Source organism: Neomonachus schauinslandi, chromosome 11 (assembly GCF_002201575.2).
Source record: "Neomonachus schauinslandi chromosome 11, ASM220157v2, whole genome shotgun sequence".
NCBI lineage: Eukaryota > Metazoa > Chordata > Mammalia > Carnivora > Phocidae > Neomonachus > Neomonachus schauinslandi.
In genome coordinates this window covers 42,819,859-42,837,943 of record NC_058413.1, presented here as the reverse complement: position 1 = coordinate 42,837,943, position 18,085 = coordinate 42,819,859, and the positions used below count along the sequence as shown (strand labels likewise).

At 38.1% G+C, this 18,085-nt stretch overlaps 1 protein-coding gene across 1 annotated transcript; it reads right to left on the bottom strand.

The window, feature by feature from the left end:
- Positions 1-1,878: 1,878 nt before the first annotated feature.
- RRAS2 (RAS related 2) lies at positions 1,879-17,187 on the bottom strand. Its single transcript, XM_021685789.2, has 6 exons — positions 17,152-17,187; positions 16,582-16,726; positions 15,629-15,731; positions 15,349-15,457; positions 4,705-4,823; positions 1,879-2,710 (listed from the first exon to the last, which is right to left on the bottom strand). The coding sequence occupies exons 1-6, from the start codon at positions 17,185-17,187 to the stop codon at positions 2,623-2,625; spliced, it is 600 nt and encodes a 199-aa protein (XP_021541464.2). The 3' UTR covers positions 1,879-2,622.
- Between the last annotated feature and the right edge of the window lie 898 nt (positions 17,188-18,085).

The following is an 18,085-nucleotide window of genomic DNA, read 5'->3' as shown; positions in this document are numbered from 1 at the left end:
AAGGGGGGAAAAAAAAAAAAACCCTTAAATGAAGACCACAAAATCTAGGCACCCAACAAATACACAATGTCCAGCATCCAATCAAAACTTACTATACATGCAAAAAAAACAAAACAAAAAACAAAAAACCAGAAGAATGTGATCCATAACTAGAGAAAAATCAGTCAACAGAAACATTCAAAAATTATAGAGATAAGGAATTTAAAAACAGACATTATAACCATGTTCAAATATCAAAGCAGCCTTTCTCAATTCTCCCAAGGATGGTACACAGCTAGAACCACCCTAGATGCACCGAAGAGAAGTTAGTTAATTCATTGCACACCACAGATAGATATTAGACTCAATTCCCCAGGAACTCAGCCGAGAGGGGCTGGATAAGAGAAATACATGAGCACAGTGAGAGAGATGGAAGATGTAAAAAGAGCCAAACAGAACTTCTACAGAAGAAAAAAGAAAACACAACGTCTGAAATGAAAAATTCATTCATTAAATGTGATTAACAGCAGATGAAACAACAGAAGAAAAGTTAGGGAACTTGAAGATGTAGCAATAAAAAGCATCCGAAGTGAAGCACAGAAAGGGAAAAAAAGTAAACTGATGTAACAAAATTTAACCTTCAAACTGCTTCGCTATAAATCATCTATTCAGAATAAAATTAAAGGTTTCCCATTAAATCTACCTATTATGTAGACAATCTCTTGTTATCTGAAGTTACCTATGATAAATAAAAAATACTCCCAAATGAAAGTCCTAACAAGGACATGCAATAGCACTATAGTATCAAAACCCACACGATAACTATGGGTTACTACCTTCCTGGGCAGTAATTTTAATAAGCATTCAAATAAATGTGTGCATTTTGCTTCAGCTGTTTTAAGCTTCATCTTCAGAGGAGTATATGTGTATGTATTCACCCTCCTCTCTCCTTCAGAGATGGGTTTTCTGTCAGGGGCACTTCATAGAAAACGTTTAAGAAACACCAACTCAAGAAAATATTCGGGAAATCCCTAAGAACACCAAGCCATTTCACTTCAATTTCACCTGCTAAATAACTAATACTGATTTTTAGATTCAAACCCTAAGGCACTGTCAGAAAAAGGCACCGAACTAGCTACTAAAATAAGTTTCTTACAACACTCATTCCTTCAAGAAACCACCAAAATAACAAGTCATCAAACCTTATCTTGTGATAACAGATCAATTTTAATTCTAGCACCTGAAGCTATACAAGGGTACGCTTTATCAACTTCATGGGACTGTTGTACACATTCAATAAAGTGACAACTGTGCAATACCACTTAGTATCTCACGATCAGGAACATACTTTTGAATTGTTTAAACACAATCCACAGAATTAAAAACAAAATCAGAAGCCATCCACAGTTATACTAATTGTCAATTAAGTTTTACACTTACTACTTGATATAACAGCCAATACCTAGTACGGGGTATCAAAAGTGACTTCAGATTCTCATCCTGTTGTAATCTATGGAGAAGGTTCCTCGAGCAGGTATGTGACTGGCCAGAGGTGGGCGCCACCAGGACCAGGACCAGAACAGCAAGTAAAGTTCTACCACAGTTTCTGTAGTTTTCACTGTTTTTTTTTTTTTCTTTATCAGTTAAAAGTGAACAGTGAGAATTAAATACTTATCTTTACATATACACAAGGTATGCTGTGAAAGCATATTTGCTTACAAACATATAAAAATACTTGTTAACTAGTTTGATAAGAAAATAATGTATAAAAGTATATAGCAAAAACATTAATCATCTCTGACCTCGGAAAGATCAATTCCATATTTTATATTACAAACAAAAACAGTTTTAGTTTTTTTGAATCCCTTATCCAGAAATACTTGAAAAGGAAGACAGACAGAAATTATTTATTTTTACTCTCGACAAGGCTGTGAAAAGAGTTAACTTAAAAAAACCAAGAACATTGAAATGCCTTAAGTCCAGAATAAGTCCAAATATTTGGCCATACAGAACATTACTATCCTCTTCAGGAGTGGAGCACTTAATAAAGGCTTCATATGCAGTTTTTAACCTATAAATACAATAGGCATTTGGTATTTTGGCCACTGGAAAACAAAGGCTGTAGCATCAGTAAAGGTCTAGAGATGTCTCATTTTTGTGGTTCAATTCAGTGTATTTCAGGTTAACTAAAGTTGACATCAAAATTTTTAGGCAAAAATTCACATTTTAGAAAAACTCCTTACGTTTCTATTTAGAGTAACAATAGGAAATATGATTCCAGAAGGTAAAAGTTATTTCACAACCTATGACTTCAGCTTGGCAAATAGCTTAGGTTCCAAAACTGATTCATCCCTATTAAAATGTAAGCCCTTAAAAAAGAAATGTGTCTGTGTATATAGATCAGTATTTTTAAGGAATCAGATAATCTTTGAAGCAGCCTTAGTGTTTCCTTTAAATCTGTCTTGAAATGACCATAGGATTAGCTTCACAGAAAGGATTAGCCAGCTTCTAGGTCTAAGGCTACCACGGTGATCATTTGTCTAAGGCTAGAAAGGTACCAACGTGATGTGATGTAAACCATAAGGAGAGAAGGAGAAGATGAGGGCTTTTCCTGGCAGTTGGTAGCTAAAATTCAAGGGATTCTTAGAAAATGACACAATGGCAGCCTTTCTTGTCTTTTTCTTTCCGTGTTGGTTCTGGTGAAGGAGGACATTCCTGCTCTTGAAATTTCCTGTAAGACAGAAAAATCTACATATAATTGTCTTGCTGGTAATATCACAAATATATAATTTTTGGACAAGCCTAGTTTATGTGCATATGCTTCTCAATGTTGAATTTCAACTAGGGAATCAAAGCAAATCTTCGAGGGGAAAAAAGGCACAAATGTTTCAACACCAGCATAAGCAGAGCTGAGTTTCACTTACAGGTGAGTCTTGACTCAGATTGAGATACTGAACTCAATGACCTCTAAGTCCCCTTCCCAATTTGAAACTGCGTGACTATAAGGTATACTTAAGAAGAAGCGTCCACTGCTAGAGTAGAATATAAAGTACGAAGTACGCAGTTCCTATGCCTGTTCTGCCACTTACTAGCCACAAGTCAGCGTTAGACAAGTCAGCTGACCTCTGTGGAGCCTCAGTTTTTTAGAAGGGAATAATAAAACTCTACCTCTCACAGCTGCTATGAGGATTTAAGAAGACTGTTATGTTTAAAGGCCTATCAGTGCCTGGCATACAAAAGCCTCCTCTAGGGGCACCTGGATGGCTCAGTGGGTAGAGCATGCGACTCTTGATCTCGGGGTCGTAGTTCAAGCCCCACGTTGGACATGGAGCCTACTTAAAATAAAAATAAAATTAAAATTAAACCTTTTTTTAAAAAGCCTCCTCTACCCACTCCTCACTCCAGATTGACGTACATGGATATAGATTCTGAGGATCAAAACTAAGGACAAAATATTTCCAAAGGCAGTAAAAGTTATGTTAAGAAGGTACTGATTTGTGTGCACACGCAAGCATGTTAAAATACATATAACAAAATTTAACATCTTAACCATTTTTAAGCATACAGTTCAATAGTATTAAATATATTTACAATGTGGTACAACCATCACCACCATCCACCTCCAGAACTCTTCATCTTACAAAACTGAAACTCTGTGCTCATTTAAAAACAGAACTCGTACTTCTAACAAACCACTAAAAAATGAAAAACTATAATCCTTACTCTTCTTTCCCCACAAAGAGAATGCCCAGGCAAAGGGCTAAAACAGCACAAGAAGCCCAGAGCTCCGATGTGGATTCACGTTAGATACACTATTAACACCAGCTCACTCCACATACCTGGCAGGCAGAGAGACTAGCAGATCTTAGAGAGCCCAGGGTGAAGGAGAGGCCAAGCCAACCAAGGCTAAAAATAATCAAATTAAACCCCTCCCACTATAAAGCAACTCAACTTTTCTCACATGAAACTAACTCCAGGTGACCTCACCCATCACCTCAAGCTTCCTGGTACCGTTAACACTTTCTGAACCACAGGGGCCTTCTAGGCCAACAGACAGAAAACCCCTTGGTTATCTGTGATATCATACTTCACACCACGAATGGGAGGCCTGACTCTCTACTACCTGGCTCACTCTCAGCCTGGGAAGGGACGGGGATGAAGCAAAGCTGAAGAGCACAGGCTCTGCGATCAGAGAGATGGATTTGAGTGCCAGCCCTACCATTTAAAGCCAAAACTCTCAGCAAGTTAACTCACCTCTATGTACCTGCTTTCTCATCCAAAAGTGAGGACAGATCAAAGGATTTAGCTTACTGGGTTGTGGTGAGGATTCAATGCCGTAATACATGTGAAGTATGAGGTGCAGTATCTGACAGAGACTGCCACCCAAATGTTAGCTATTGTCATCCCTATCTTCATGCCACGGACACCTTTGGAAGCAGCACAGATTCTTCTCAAAATCCCTACGTGTACTCTCTCCTTCAATGTAACTGAATTTGGTTTTATATAGAGGAAGTACCCAGTGTACAATATGTCCTTAGTTAAAATTTGTAATATGCTGTGGGCATTAGCTCCTAGCACAGAAGCGCTTCTACATACAGCTTCCTCTTTCTTACAGAAAACACTGAGTGGCAATTTCTTTTTCAGCTAACGGTTTTAAACAACACAGTGTGATTACCTGTCAAATTCAATAAATTAAAACAAACTTCTAAGATGTATTTCACTTACCTTATAACCCGGACAAGTTCATGGAAAGCTTGATCTACATTCATCCTAATCTTGGCTGACGCCTCCATGTATGTTACCTTAAGTTGTCGCGCTAACTGCTGTCCTTCTTCCTGTGTTACCTGAAATTCCAAGAGTTGTATTTGAGGTACAGAATTAAAAATCAGATCTGCTCCATCTAATCCTTGGCCATGGACTACACGGCTAATCCAGCCAGGGGCCAAGCTGCTTTGTCATAAGATAAACCAAGAGACTCACAAGCTCAAAACATACTGAAGCCCACCTCTGAAGAACAACTCAAATGATGAAAATATGCCCATGCAACAAGGTTTCAGTCTGGTGATTACTCAAAAAGTATTAAATACAATGGTGATAAATTCTGGGAAAGGAAAGTACAAGGTGCTAGCAGACTCTATAACCCTGTTGGGCAGATCAGGAAAAGCTTCCCTGAGGAATGACATTTAAACTAAGAACTAAATAAAGAGTATGCAGTGACACGGGGTGGGGTAAGAAAGTATCCCTGACAAAAGAAACGGCAGGTATGAGAGCCAACTGGGGGGGAGGGGTGCACTTTCCAAGTTCCTAGAACTAAAAGAAGTCTAGAAAAGCTTAAATACAAGAAGCCAAGAGAGAAAATAATGAAGAGATGAGGACGGAAGCCTTGAGAGACCGTGGGTCTTCCTCATCTCTGCATTCCCCAATACCAGGTACATGGGAGACGCTCAATAAATACATGAGAAAAATGAGTAATGATTACGATCACAATGCCTTCCTGATACTAGAACGTGAAGGGTGGCAGAGCTAACAACCTAAAATGGTAGGACAGAATAAGAAACATAAAATGAGTACAATGCCCCACATGTTTTCAGTGTAAAAGTCCTCATGAAGTCATGACATTTACCGAAAAATGAAAAACGCTAAATTACATCACATTTACATAGTGTGGCTGAAAACTCTTTCTAAAACAATGACTTTTATTGCTATCATTACCACAGAAGTTAGAAACTACAGATTGGGGAAGGGGGTGGACTCAGGAACCTATCTCCCGTAGAGAACTGCCTTCTTCTGGTCTTTTTTCAGTGATGTACCTTTCTTTCTACAAAAAAAATCGGATCATGATTTTTGTATATTTATGTTACACCCTGGAACTACGTTAAACTCACTTATCTGGGTGTTCTTTTGTAAATTCCATAGGCTTTTCTACAGGATCATGTCATTTGCTACTAAAGACGGTTTTGTTGCCTCCTTTCTGATGTGGACGCCTTTCCTTTCTTTCTGGCCGGCCCTCCCAGCGTAGCACATCAGTGCCGTGCCAGCAGCATTCAGTCCTTCCCCATGAAGCACACGATTCGGGGTAGGCCTTCACTGCACATGCCCTTCACCAGGTCGACAAAGTTCCCGCTAGTCCATCCGGAAAGAGTTTCAACAGCATGTTAAATTTTCTCAAATGTTTTTTTCTTCATCTACCGAGATCATGATTTTTCCACATTCGTCTATTAATACGGTGAACTGTGTTGATTCATTTTTGCCTGTTAAATCAACACTGCACTTCTGGAATAAACCCCACTTGAGTAATGATGCATTGTCCTTTTCATACATGTACTGTTAAATTCTATTTGCTGAAATTTTAAGAATTTTTACATCTGTGTTCACAAGAATTATTGGACTATAGTATTCTTACGTCTCTGTCTGGCTTTGGTATCAGAGTAATGTTGACTTCATATAAGGAGTTGGAAAGAACCCTCTCTTCTTCAATTTTCTGGAACACTTTCAGCAAAATCAGTTCGGCATAATTCACGAGCAAATCCACCTGGGCCTGGGGTTTTCTCAGAGGGAAGGTTTTTACAACCAGCCGAATTTATTATACAGATACAGCACTATTCAGGTTATCTAATTTTTTTCTTGAGTTTTGGCAGTGTGTGCGCCCTTTAAGAAATATTTCTATTTCATCTAACTTGCTGAATCTATTGGTATAAAGTTTCTTTATAGTATGGTATTTCTTTATAGCATAGTATTTCTTTATATCGTATTTATTATATTTTCAGTATCTGTAAGATCTTAAGTGATGGGATCTCTTCCATTACTCTATTGGTAATTTGTGCTTTGCTCTTTTTCACCTGGTCATTCTGGCTAGATTTGTCACTTTGACTAATCTTCTAAAAACCAGATTTATCCTTCTATGGATTTTTTATTTTCAATGTCGTTGATTTCCATTCTTTAGTATTTCCCTTCTTCTAATTACTATGGTTTTAATTTGCTTTTTTCTTCTAGTTTCTTAAGGTAGAAGCTAGTCTCTGAATGGAGACTTTTTCTTTCCTAATAATAACCACTTAATACTACAAATTTCTCTATATTTTCTTCTTTGGTAGCATCCCAAATTTTGATTATGTTGTGTTTTAATTATAATTCAGTTCATAATGCTTTATTAATTTCCCTTTTGATCACTCCTTTGTGCCAAGGGTTAGCTGGAAGTTTGTTGGTTTCCCCATATTTAGAGGTTTCCTGATTTCCATTAGTCCCACCATGGTCAAGGAACATACCGGGCCTGACTAGAGTCCTCTTAAATTTATTGAGACTTGTTCTCATTTCAAAATAATGTGTACTCTCCTATAGCTGGGTGGAGCATTCACTAAATGTCAGTTAGAATAAGTTGTTCAATAATGTTATTCAAGCTGCCAACATCCTTACTGATTTTCTCTCTACTTAACTACTGAGAGCAGTGTTGAAAATTGCGACTATGAGTATGTCAATTACTTGTTGCAGTTCTTTCAATTTTTGCTTTAAGAATTTTGAAGTTGTTATTCAGTATATGAATGTTTAGGATTGTTATGTTCTCTTAATGACAATCTCTTTTTCATTATGAAACAATCCTCTTTATTCCTGGTCATCTTCTTTGCTCTGAAAGGGACTTAGGCTGATACTTACGTTGCCATTTCAGCAAACTTTCCATTAGGATCAGCACGCTGTATCTTACCCCAGCCTTTCACTTTTAACCTCTTTGTGCCTTTACACTGAAAGTAGATTTCTTGTAGGGTCTCACTTTTTTATCCAATTTGACAACGTCTGCCTTTTAAGTGAGGTGCTCACACTATTTACTGCTAATGTGATTACTGATGTCACGGGGTCATCTTGAACTTTCTTTCCTACCCACCCCATTTGTTCTTTGAACTAACCCTTCTTTTGGGTTAACTGTATTGCTCTTATGATTCCCTTTTCTCTCCTTTATTGGCTGATGAACTATGTAATTATGTTGTTTTAATGACTGCTTTAAAGTTTATGATACACATTTTACACTCATCACAGTCTAATTCAAATGCTTTACACCAATGCACATATTGTGTAAGAACCTTATTACAATAGAACGTTTCTCCCTCCCACTTTTTATTGTTATTACCTTTTACCTCATAATAGACGGCTGTTATTTTTGCTTTAAACATCCCATTATATTTTAAAGAGATTTAAAGAACAGTAAAAGTAATTTATATTTGCCCACACAATTATCATTTCTGGTGCTCTTCATTTTTTTGGTACAGATCCAGATTGCCATTTGGTATAATTTTCCTTCCTTTCATTTCTTGTAATGCAGGCCTGATGATAACGAATCCTCTCACCTTTTGCACATCTGGAGAAAGTCTTTATTTCACCTTCATTTTTGAAATACATTTTTAGTGAGCGTTTAATTCTAGACAAGTTTCTTCTTTCAATACTTGAAAGATGTTGTGCATCACTGCCCATGAGAAACCATGATGACTGCCGCCATCTTTAGCTCTGTTCTTCTGTGTGTAATAGTTTTCTTTTCCTCTGGTTATCTTTCAGATTTTCTCTTTATCACTGGCTTTAAATAATTTCATTAAAATGTATGTGTCCTATTATAATTTTCTTCGTATTTCTTATGCCCAGGGTTTGCTGAGTTTCTTAGATGTACGCATTTCAGTTTTCATCAAGTTCAGACACTTTTCAGCTATTATCTCTGGCTGTTAATCCCACCCAGGGTATTTTTCATCTCAGACATTGTAGTTCTTAATTTCTGTAAGTCTGATTTTGATCTTTCTCCATCTTCATGTCTCTACCTACCATATGCAATTTCAGTCTTTTCTCTAGCTTCTTGAACATATGGAATAGAGTCCTAAGAACTGTTTAAGGTATCTGTTCATTAATTCTATCATCTGTGTCATTTCTGGGTCTGTTTCTAGTCCCCGCTTTTTGTCCTTACTGTGAATCATATTTTCCTGCTTCTTGCTTGGTAATTTTTGAGTGGATGGTTGGGTACTGGACTTTTACCTATTGGGTTCTAGAAAGTTTATATTCCTATAAATGTTCTTGAGCTTTCTTCTGGGATGCAGTTATTTGGAAAGTGTGATCCTTTGTGTTACATAGTACCAGAACAGAATTCGTTCAGGGTTAATTTTGTCCTACTACTAGAACAAAACCCGTCTGCGTACACTACCCAATAACCCAAGAATTATGAGATTTTTCACTCTGGCTAACTAGAATAGGAATTATTCCTGGCCTTATTTGAGCTCAAGGTATTATTCCCTCTAGTCTTTTAAGGTATCTTGTTCTCCCAATTTAATATTCCATTTCCAAAATTCAGCAACCTCAATGTAGTATCATTAGTTAATTACATTAACACATACATCTAATAATTACCTCATAATAGTTGATAACCTTGTTGTGCTCCAGAAGGGCAGCAGGCCGGTTCTCCACAGCACTGGTATACCCAAGTTTTTGTAAATTTTAAACTTTCCTGCCTCTCTTCAAAATGGCTTATATACCATAAAGCCAATGGTTTTGAAATATAAATCAATCAAATCAAGCAAGCAATTAACAAGTAAGGAAGCCAACTAAGAAAAGAAAGCTTCACAGAAGCCAATTTAAAAAGAAAATTCCTATTTTAAGTTGACATGGGAAATTCCTTTCTACAAAAAAATCCCCATGCTGTCACAAATTCTGTTCCTTCTTCCTGGGATGCCACCCCTTCTCTCCCAACACTATACTCTTAATTTGTTCCTCAAGAACACTTCAAGACTCAAGCAATCAATAACTTCCCCCTTAGTGCCACTGAGGTTTCGGAACAGCACTCTGGAGTTCCCATCATGCCCTACACAGTGACCAGTGACAAAACCCTAAACACACTAAACTCCAATTCTTGGGTTTGCTTTCCCACTCTCCCAACACCACATCCCTTGCAGCTAGGGAGTAAGGCATATTTGTCTTTGTACGCCCAGAGCCCAGAAGAGTGCAGCGTCGTTAACTAATAAAGACATATGTTAAGTAGACAGAGTATGACCAATCAAATAAGTAAATGAAAACATAAAGGAAGAAAAATGAAAATTAATATTTGAGACAAGTCAATCAAAATTACGTTATTAATATAACTTTGGGGAAGGAAAATACATGTCCTTAAGAATTTTGCTATTTAAAAAAAAATTAAAAAATTAAGAATTTTGCTATTTGTCTTTCTGCTCAATTATTCTTCCAAAAGCTATCTTGCCCCATCCCTCCTTCATAATGTAATTCAGCTAGAGAGAAATGGCAAATTACCTACCTATACGTAGTAAGAAAAATTAATTAATGACCAAGATGATAAGATAATCCCACTATTAAGATGATTCATGTGCTTCATTCATTTAGTTTTAAAGCATGGTCTCACATCACTGTCTCCTAGGAATCGAGGTCAACAAGAGTTTGTACACACATTTCTGGTCAAGAAATCTCTAACCACATATATAGCTGCTTTTGAGCTCACTGGTGTAGCATTATTTTAACTAAGAAATAACACTGCTACCACCAAAGCAAACAAAAATGCACAAAAAGACTATCACATGGAACAAAGAACACTGCATATGTAGATTGAAAGCTACACAAATAAGGATTTCCTAGAGGTTTCCCAACCCAGAGAATTTTATAAAGATAAACCATATCTCCTGAATATTTTAACTTGGTAGGTCAGCACTACCCAGAAATGTTTTGTTTTAAACAACAAAGGTGAATCTGATAGAACAAATTCACAGATCTACACCTGGGAACCTCCAGTGAGTCTCACTTCCAAGGCACAAATGAGTATTAGAAGATAATCCACAATAATGAATTTATCTAGTACTATGTATTTCCAAATAGAGAAGAGCAAAATAAGAATGATGAGAGCAATTTCATTAAACAAACTGGGTTTCATAGGAATAGACCTAAACATTCGTAATGCTCACTTAAGGATGTGGCTAGTTAATGAATAATGTAAGTTTACAGAAGCAAAACTTGTTTTTGTTTTCAAAAAGATCTATTGCACAGAAAGAATCATCAAATTAATACCACGGCTTGATTCACTGATGCCTTGAATCATTCATTCAGCAAATATTTATTGAGTACATATCTTTGTTCTATGTGCTACGGACAAAGCATGAACAAAACTAACCGCTCAAAACTGAGAAGCTCTCATGCTACATAAACTCAATGGTTTACAAATCTTTTAGATGCAGACAAAGCACAAACAGGTAAGGCGAGAAGAGGACCCTTAATCTACTATTGGCAGGTAGGGGTGATGTCCTTTTCTTAGGAGGCTACAGGGGCAGACTGTGGTCAAGGTACCAACAGACAGAGTGGGGGTTAGTACACGTAGGTATTATTATAAGTGTAATGGGTTCCTTTCTCAAATTAGCAGTGGCCACTAGCACCTAACGGGGGAAAGGAGAGGGGGAGGCTAAGGTAAGCTGGGGGAGAAAAGAGAGGGTAAAAACAAAAAGCAAAACCATCCGTTTCTAGGCAGGGCTGAGTCAAGGACAAGAAACTTGAAATCAGAGCTATCACGAAGCCCACAATCCAAGCCCACATACTGCTGTATTAAATTTCAGAATCAGGGTGCTATCATATTTACCTACTTTAACATTTTCAGTAAGCACAAACAAGTCATTTACCTATGTTTTCCTCCTACATCTTTGACAGGATAAACAAAATGATCAATGTATCTCTAAGGGACTAGGTGTGTGATAACGCTAACCATTCAAATTCTTTTTATTTAATGTAAACTTCAGTGACTTTGTTCTTTCTATTGCTCTGTCATTACTGTCTAGAAAAAGGGTTCAGTAAATATTGGATGGATGGATGGATGGATGGATGGATGGATGGGTGGGTGGGTGGGTGGGTGGGTGGGTGGAAGAAGCAAATCTAGAGATCCAGAAGCCAAAAGAAAGTAAGCAAAATCTCTTCTGGCTGATCTCCCTTCCCAGACAGGTTCAGAATTTCAGGAATCAGTAGGAGGAATGCCCAGGGCAGACCCACAAATTCAAAGAACATGGAGAACTGGCATTTGTTATTTAAGAGAAAACTAGCTAGAAACTAGAAAAAGTCCAAAGGATTGTGTCTAAGACAAAGGCAGAAAACAATGAACTGGGTCAATAACGAAGCAAGCCAGACTGGTTACTGAGTAAGAACCTCTTAGGGGTTCTTACTCAGTAAGTAAGCATCTCTGAACGGGGAATAAATTTTTATGGGATCCCTGTGGCCTGTCCAGGCTGTTGGTAAAGCAAGGGAAGGTGCTAAGACATTATAGGCAACACCTTTAATTCTGAAGAGACTTTACAAAGGTAAAAAAAAACCTTTAGCATAGCACCTCAATTTCAAATGTGCTGTGCATGGCTCTCAAAGGCTGGGAGGTGAAGCATGGTAGTCTTTATACATCCAGAGCCTTAGGAGAAGGTGTACCTGAGCCCTAAGACATCTGCGAGAGAGAGAAGGAAATATCAGCAAAGGGAGGAGGGAGGAGACAGACGTTACGGTGTCCCAGAACTAAGTAAACAAAGTGTTTCAAAAATGAGAGTCTGAGAAACTGTGTCAAATATTACTGACGTCTGCGTAAATGGTGACCTTGACTCGGGCGCTGCATGCCTGAGGTCAGGGCAAGCAAGAATGGCAGGAAAGAGAGGAGAGAGAGCAAGTGTAGATAACACTTTTAAGGAGTTCTGCTTGACAGAAGCAGCAGAAAGGTACACAGAGAAGAATGTGAGATTAAGAACAAGCTTCTGCCGTAGCTACGTTCTGTTTTAAAGAGGAGATCCGTGCTGGCAGGAATGATCGTGCGGCAGATAAACAGAACAAGTGGAACGGGCCCGTTGCTGGAGTGAAGCCTACAAGCCGGGGAGAAGGAACAGGACCCAGTACCTACTAGAGAGGATGGGCACACACAGGTGAACAGTTTAGCCACCTAAGTGGGGGAAGGCAGAATTGATGGGGTACATGTGCACTTAGGTTAGTACACGTGGAGGTGGAAACGTGCAGAAATGTCTCAGTGAAATAGGAAAATATTACTCACCATTAGCTGAGAGTGAGGAAGGGGAAGAAAGTGCTGTCAGTTTAAGAATGAGAAAGTGAGTAAGAATCATGCAAACAAGTGGGAAATGAATGGATGAGGGAAAGGCGATTTGCAGCCAGCCAGCACTCAAGGCTCCCATAAGTGCAGGAGTCCTGCCTGAGTGCAGGTGTGAAGGAACCTAGACCAGAGGAGATGAAGCAGAAGCAGGAATCCAGTTTTTCTCAGTGCCTATCCTTCAGAGAGCAGAATCTACAGGAATGAGCGAAAATTAAGCAGTCCGATCTCAGCTACTTGCTCTTCTCCCTTGGATATACACATCTGAGCTTTCAGCATATACATAATTTATCTTGTATACAGTTTAAAGCAGAAAACTGTATATAGAAGAACTTACTCCAGGCTAACTGCATATCTTCAGGGTGATGGAAATATGAAACTTATCATTCCCTACGCTGTTTCTCTCATCACCTTTGTTTTTTATTTTACTCTTCTCATAAAAAGGAAAAAACTTAAATGAAAAATTTTATAAGCGCATGGTGTGAAACAAAGTAGAAGTGCCATAATATGTTGACTATCTGCAGACAGAGGAAACCGTACCACAAACACTGGCAATCTTCAGTATAGAGATGACTTAGATGTAACTCCTACAGACCCTCTGTCCCAGGCCCATCGTGGTAGGGCCTGTTTGCTCTGGTGGACATAGGCTTCCCCGCTCCCCCTGACCCGCCACCGCCTACCCTACAGGACCCAGTCCTCCCACCTATTCCGTTACTGGAGCTGTATACAACCACAAAAAGGTTTGAGAAAAACCTTTTCCATCATCAGAGCAGAAAGCACTCAGGAGTGGGGTAGAAGAGGTAGGGAGGAGAGCCTCTTGCTCACTGCAGAGCTACTTTGCAATTATTCCCCAGATCCAGTGACATATACAAGTGTTTCTAGTACTATAAAGGACTGAGAAGATCAGCAGACAGATTCTACTGGCAACATTTAATAAATATAATTAGGTTCACAAACCTCAAAAATAAAAAATTAAAAAATAGATGGACTATCTACTCTAGGCTTAAGATGTGAACAATGCCATATTCTAAATTATTTCAAAAAGTTTATACTGGTTTGAGTGAAGATCAAATTTTTTCACCTTAACTTTATAATAATTCAGAGTTTAAAAAGACCTACCAGTAAAATTTATTCTACATCAAGTATCACCAGTAAACATTTCTAAATCTTAAGCCCACGTTTTAAACTTGATATATATTCAACAAAATTTTACAAATAGAGCACACAAATCAAAGATTTGTTTTAAATAGTTAACTACAAAATGGAAGGCTGTCCTCAATGCTGTTATCAACCCATTTTTCTTGATGTTTGTACTTTTCAAACAAAATCTTAAAAGTGTTAACACAAAGCTATATAAAAACAAAGGACAACTTAAATACCAGCAAAATTTAAGAAACAACTTAAACAATTATATTCCAGATATGGGGTAGAGGCTAAACCCTGAAAAGAAATAAAAAGACACAAAAAGAAACCCCAAATAATGGAGAGCCTGCACTAATTTACATCTGACCTTGTTCTGCTCGCCCACAAAAAGATGAGTGGGCAATATATACTCCAAATTTTAAAAATTAAATGTGAAATAAGTGGGTAAAGAAACAAGCGAGTATAATCTAGTCTACAACTAAATGCTAAAAATCTTCTTCCCTGGGGCGCCTGGGTGGCTCAGTCGTTAAGCGCCTGCCTTCGGCTCAGGTCATGATCCCAGCTTTCTGGGATCGAGCCCTGCATCGGGCTCCCCGCTTGGCGGGAAGCCTGCCTCTCCCTCTCCCACTCCCCCTGCTTGTGTTCCCTCTCTCGCTGTGTCTCTGTCAAATAAATAAATAAAATCTTTAAAAAAAAAAAAAAATCTTCTTCCCTTATAGGTTACTGGTGTTAGAGCCTGCCACTGTAAAGAATGAAGAGAACATTCTGTCATTGATGGAACTCAGGGAAAACCCAAATACTGTCATTCAGGTCAAAACTATTCTCTAAATGAAAGTAATTTAGCATTAACACTGAATAAACTTGGTCTGTAATAAGGGTAACTTTAAGATGAGCTAACTGAATTAGAATTTTGGAGATTACCCAAGAAATTATAACATGTGAATGGAGCTGGTACAAATACTTACAGGCTACAGGGTCCACTGAAGTTCTGTGTAAATATATGTGAGAATTTGATTTCCCCAGATCCAGTGTGCCAAGCTCGGCAGTTCTTCTGATCATGGCACTTTCAATGGTTTCATGAAACACATCTACTCACCTACACAATTATCAACAATGGGATTCCCACAAGCAACATTCCTTCTCACCTGTCTTTGATGATCCAGATCTGCTTTATTACCAATTAAAATCATTGGAAACTCATCACGATCCTTCACTCTGAGAATCTGTCTTTGAAACTTATAGATCTCTTCAAAACTAAAACAGAAACAGACAAATCAATTTGCTCAAATATCAGAACTTGGCTAGTCTCACACCCCATTTAGTATCTTATTACTTTACCTTTTTCTCTAAAAACAAGAAGTCCAATTCAATACAATAGTGATCTAGGCATGAACAGAAGATCTACATTTTAATACTGGTACAAACCTGCCTCGATCTGTGACTGAAAAGACCAGCAGGAAACCCTCGCCAGTTCTCATATACTGTTCTCTCATAGCTCCGAACTCTTCTTGTCCTGCTGTATCCAGAACTAAAGAGAAAAACAACACATGGGCAGGCCCAATGAACGTGGGTCCTTCAGAGCACATACGACTTAGTGCAATAAAGACACAGCATTCTCCTCGGAGTGCTTTATTCTCGATGCTAGAGACATATCTCACAGCAGACAGTTTCAGGGTCATCTTCATCAGTACGGGTTGATTTCGTAGCTAGAATATATTAGCATACCAACTACAAGGTTAAAAATATCAAATACATCTAGGCAGATGAAGTCAGATCACCTCTGAAGTCAGTTGGATGTTCTATCTCCTCCATGCAAAGAACTGAAAAAGATACCTGTAAATTCAGGAAAGAAATCTTGGTCTACTCCCACCAACACCACACTTAAAGTGCAGGTACTAATGTACCTCTTGATCTCTGTGAATGAAAGAATCATGTAAATTAAAAGAACAGGGCTATCTTTTGTGGAGACACGGAGTGTGTGACCAAGCACAAAACGCTATTTGCTAACGCCTCTGTGCTAAAAATTCTAAGCAAGTTAACAAATATTCAATCTTTTCTATATTTATTTCACCCATTTTAACATCTGCAAGAAAGCAGGAAGAGCTGAAACTTCATGTTTTTTTCCCAAATGTCCCCAAAAATACAACTTCAACAAATTACACTGACATGATTAGTTTCACCAGCACAAGATCAACACAATTCTTGTTTTATATTACATTTACTGAGGAATATTTAAATGCTGATTCATCAATCAAAACTAATGAAAAGAGGTGGGCTTATGTTCAAGACCATCTAAAATTTATGCAACTAGCAAAACACCCAAGCTTACTTTTTAAAAATAGGATATGTGAACTATCAAATAAAGGAAGACTACTTACTATCTAGCCGGGCTGCTCGGTCATCTATCACACACTGCTTTGTGTAGGAATCCTCAATGGTTGGGTCATAATCCGTTACAAAATAGGACTGTAAGAAAAAAATCTTATTTTTAAATATATGTTTAATTGCCAAGTACCAATGTAACTTTAATCAAATCCCACTTATCCAGAATTAATAACAATATTTTCATGTATTATGGTTTAAACTACTATGTGGGTTTCCCACTGAATGAAATTTATTCTGAGCAGCTTCCAAGTAGAGAACAGGTACTAAACAGCTCTGAATTTTCCTATCTGATATATGCAAGAAGACTGCAAAACACCTACTACAGTTTTTTCATAATTACATACAATAATGTTTTCATAATTACATATACCCAAGATAATATATATCTAGATCTCATGTTCTTCAAAAACTAGAAAAACAGTCAGTTATAAATCCAGGTCTATTTGCAACTCAGTGGTAAGCACCAGTCCTGAGAACATAGCAGTCTGAAACAAAGGGAGACAACAAATAGGGGCCTGGAAGATTCCATGCCTCATTTTCATTCTCCCCTTCTTTCCTCGCACCTTGTCTTTTTCCCATTCAGCTGCCTTGTGTATCATCATACGGAAATGGGATTTTAGAATTTTTTTTTTATTTGCAGGGATCTCAAACTTATTCTTTCACTGATATTTTTGTTTTTTTCATCTCAACTTCTGTTTCTGTCTTCTTCTGTTAGCAAAGCCTCCCAACTGTTATCTTCTGCAATCATCACCAGAAGCAAGGACAGTTAAGGTAGCAGAGTAAGAAGGGAAGAATCTCAGTGAGCCAGTTAAAAATGTTTGTGTATTACACTTCACAATTTCTTTAAAGTTTTTAAAAAGAAAACAATGGCAACACTAAGAATCTGAGAGAGAACTTATTTCCCGCTTCTGACAGAAGGGCACTAACTAGGACACTGACATCATCCTTCTTTTGTTCTGAGCATCTCCTTTGCTCTCCCCTCTTGACTGACTTCCTCAAAGCCTACTTTCCCACTGGCTCGTTACCAATTCTGAGGGAATGACTTAGAGGAAGGCAGCTTGATGCTGGGAACCAGAGCCAAAGGGGTTCAGCCATTCTTCAGGCAAGGGTTCCTGGCAGCTGGATCTGCTGGCTCCAGGGACACTGCATTCTTAAGTGACACCCCTCCCCGCCCCCGCCCCCGCCGGCATGTGATGTACACGAACACCATAGGCTACTCAGAAGTAGGAACTCTGAACAAAACAGTAAAGAAACCCCTAGTTGGGGAACTGGGGGTAGGACACTTGATCTGCTTGCTACTATGACTTGACATATTTTATTTTTAAAGGACACTTTCCACATTTTATTTATATTTTAGGATTAGCTTTAATCACAGAATTCAGTATCCATAATCCTATTTCCCTCTGGATGGTTTCACTTAAATGCACGATTTTTCAAAGTCTATAAAAGAAACATTTACCAACAGGAGCAGCTTTGAGTAGAAAACCATCTCCATCA

Coding starts and splice junctions, on each gene's coding strand:
- RRAS2 (XM_021685789.2), bottom strand. CDS start 17,187: ATGATACACAAGGCAGCTGAATGGGAAAAAGACAAG. Junction 15,732..16,581: donor CCGAGCAGCCCGGCTAGATA/GTAAGTAGTCTT, acceptor TTTTCTCTTTAG/TTCTGGATACAGCAGGACAA. Junction 4,824..15,348: donor ATCTGGATCATCAAAGACAG/GTGAGAAGGAAT, acceptor TTGGAATTTCAG/GTAACACAGGAAGAAGGACA.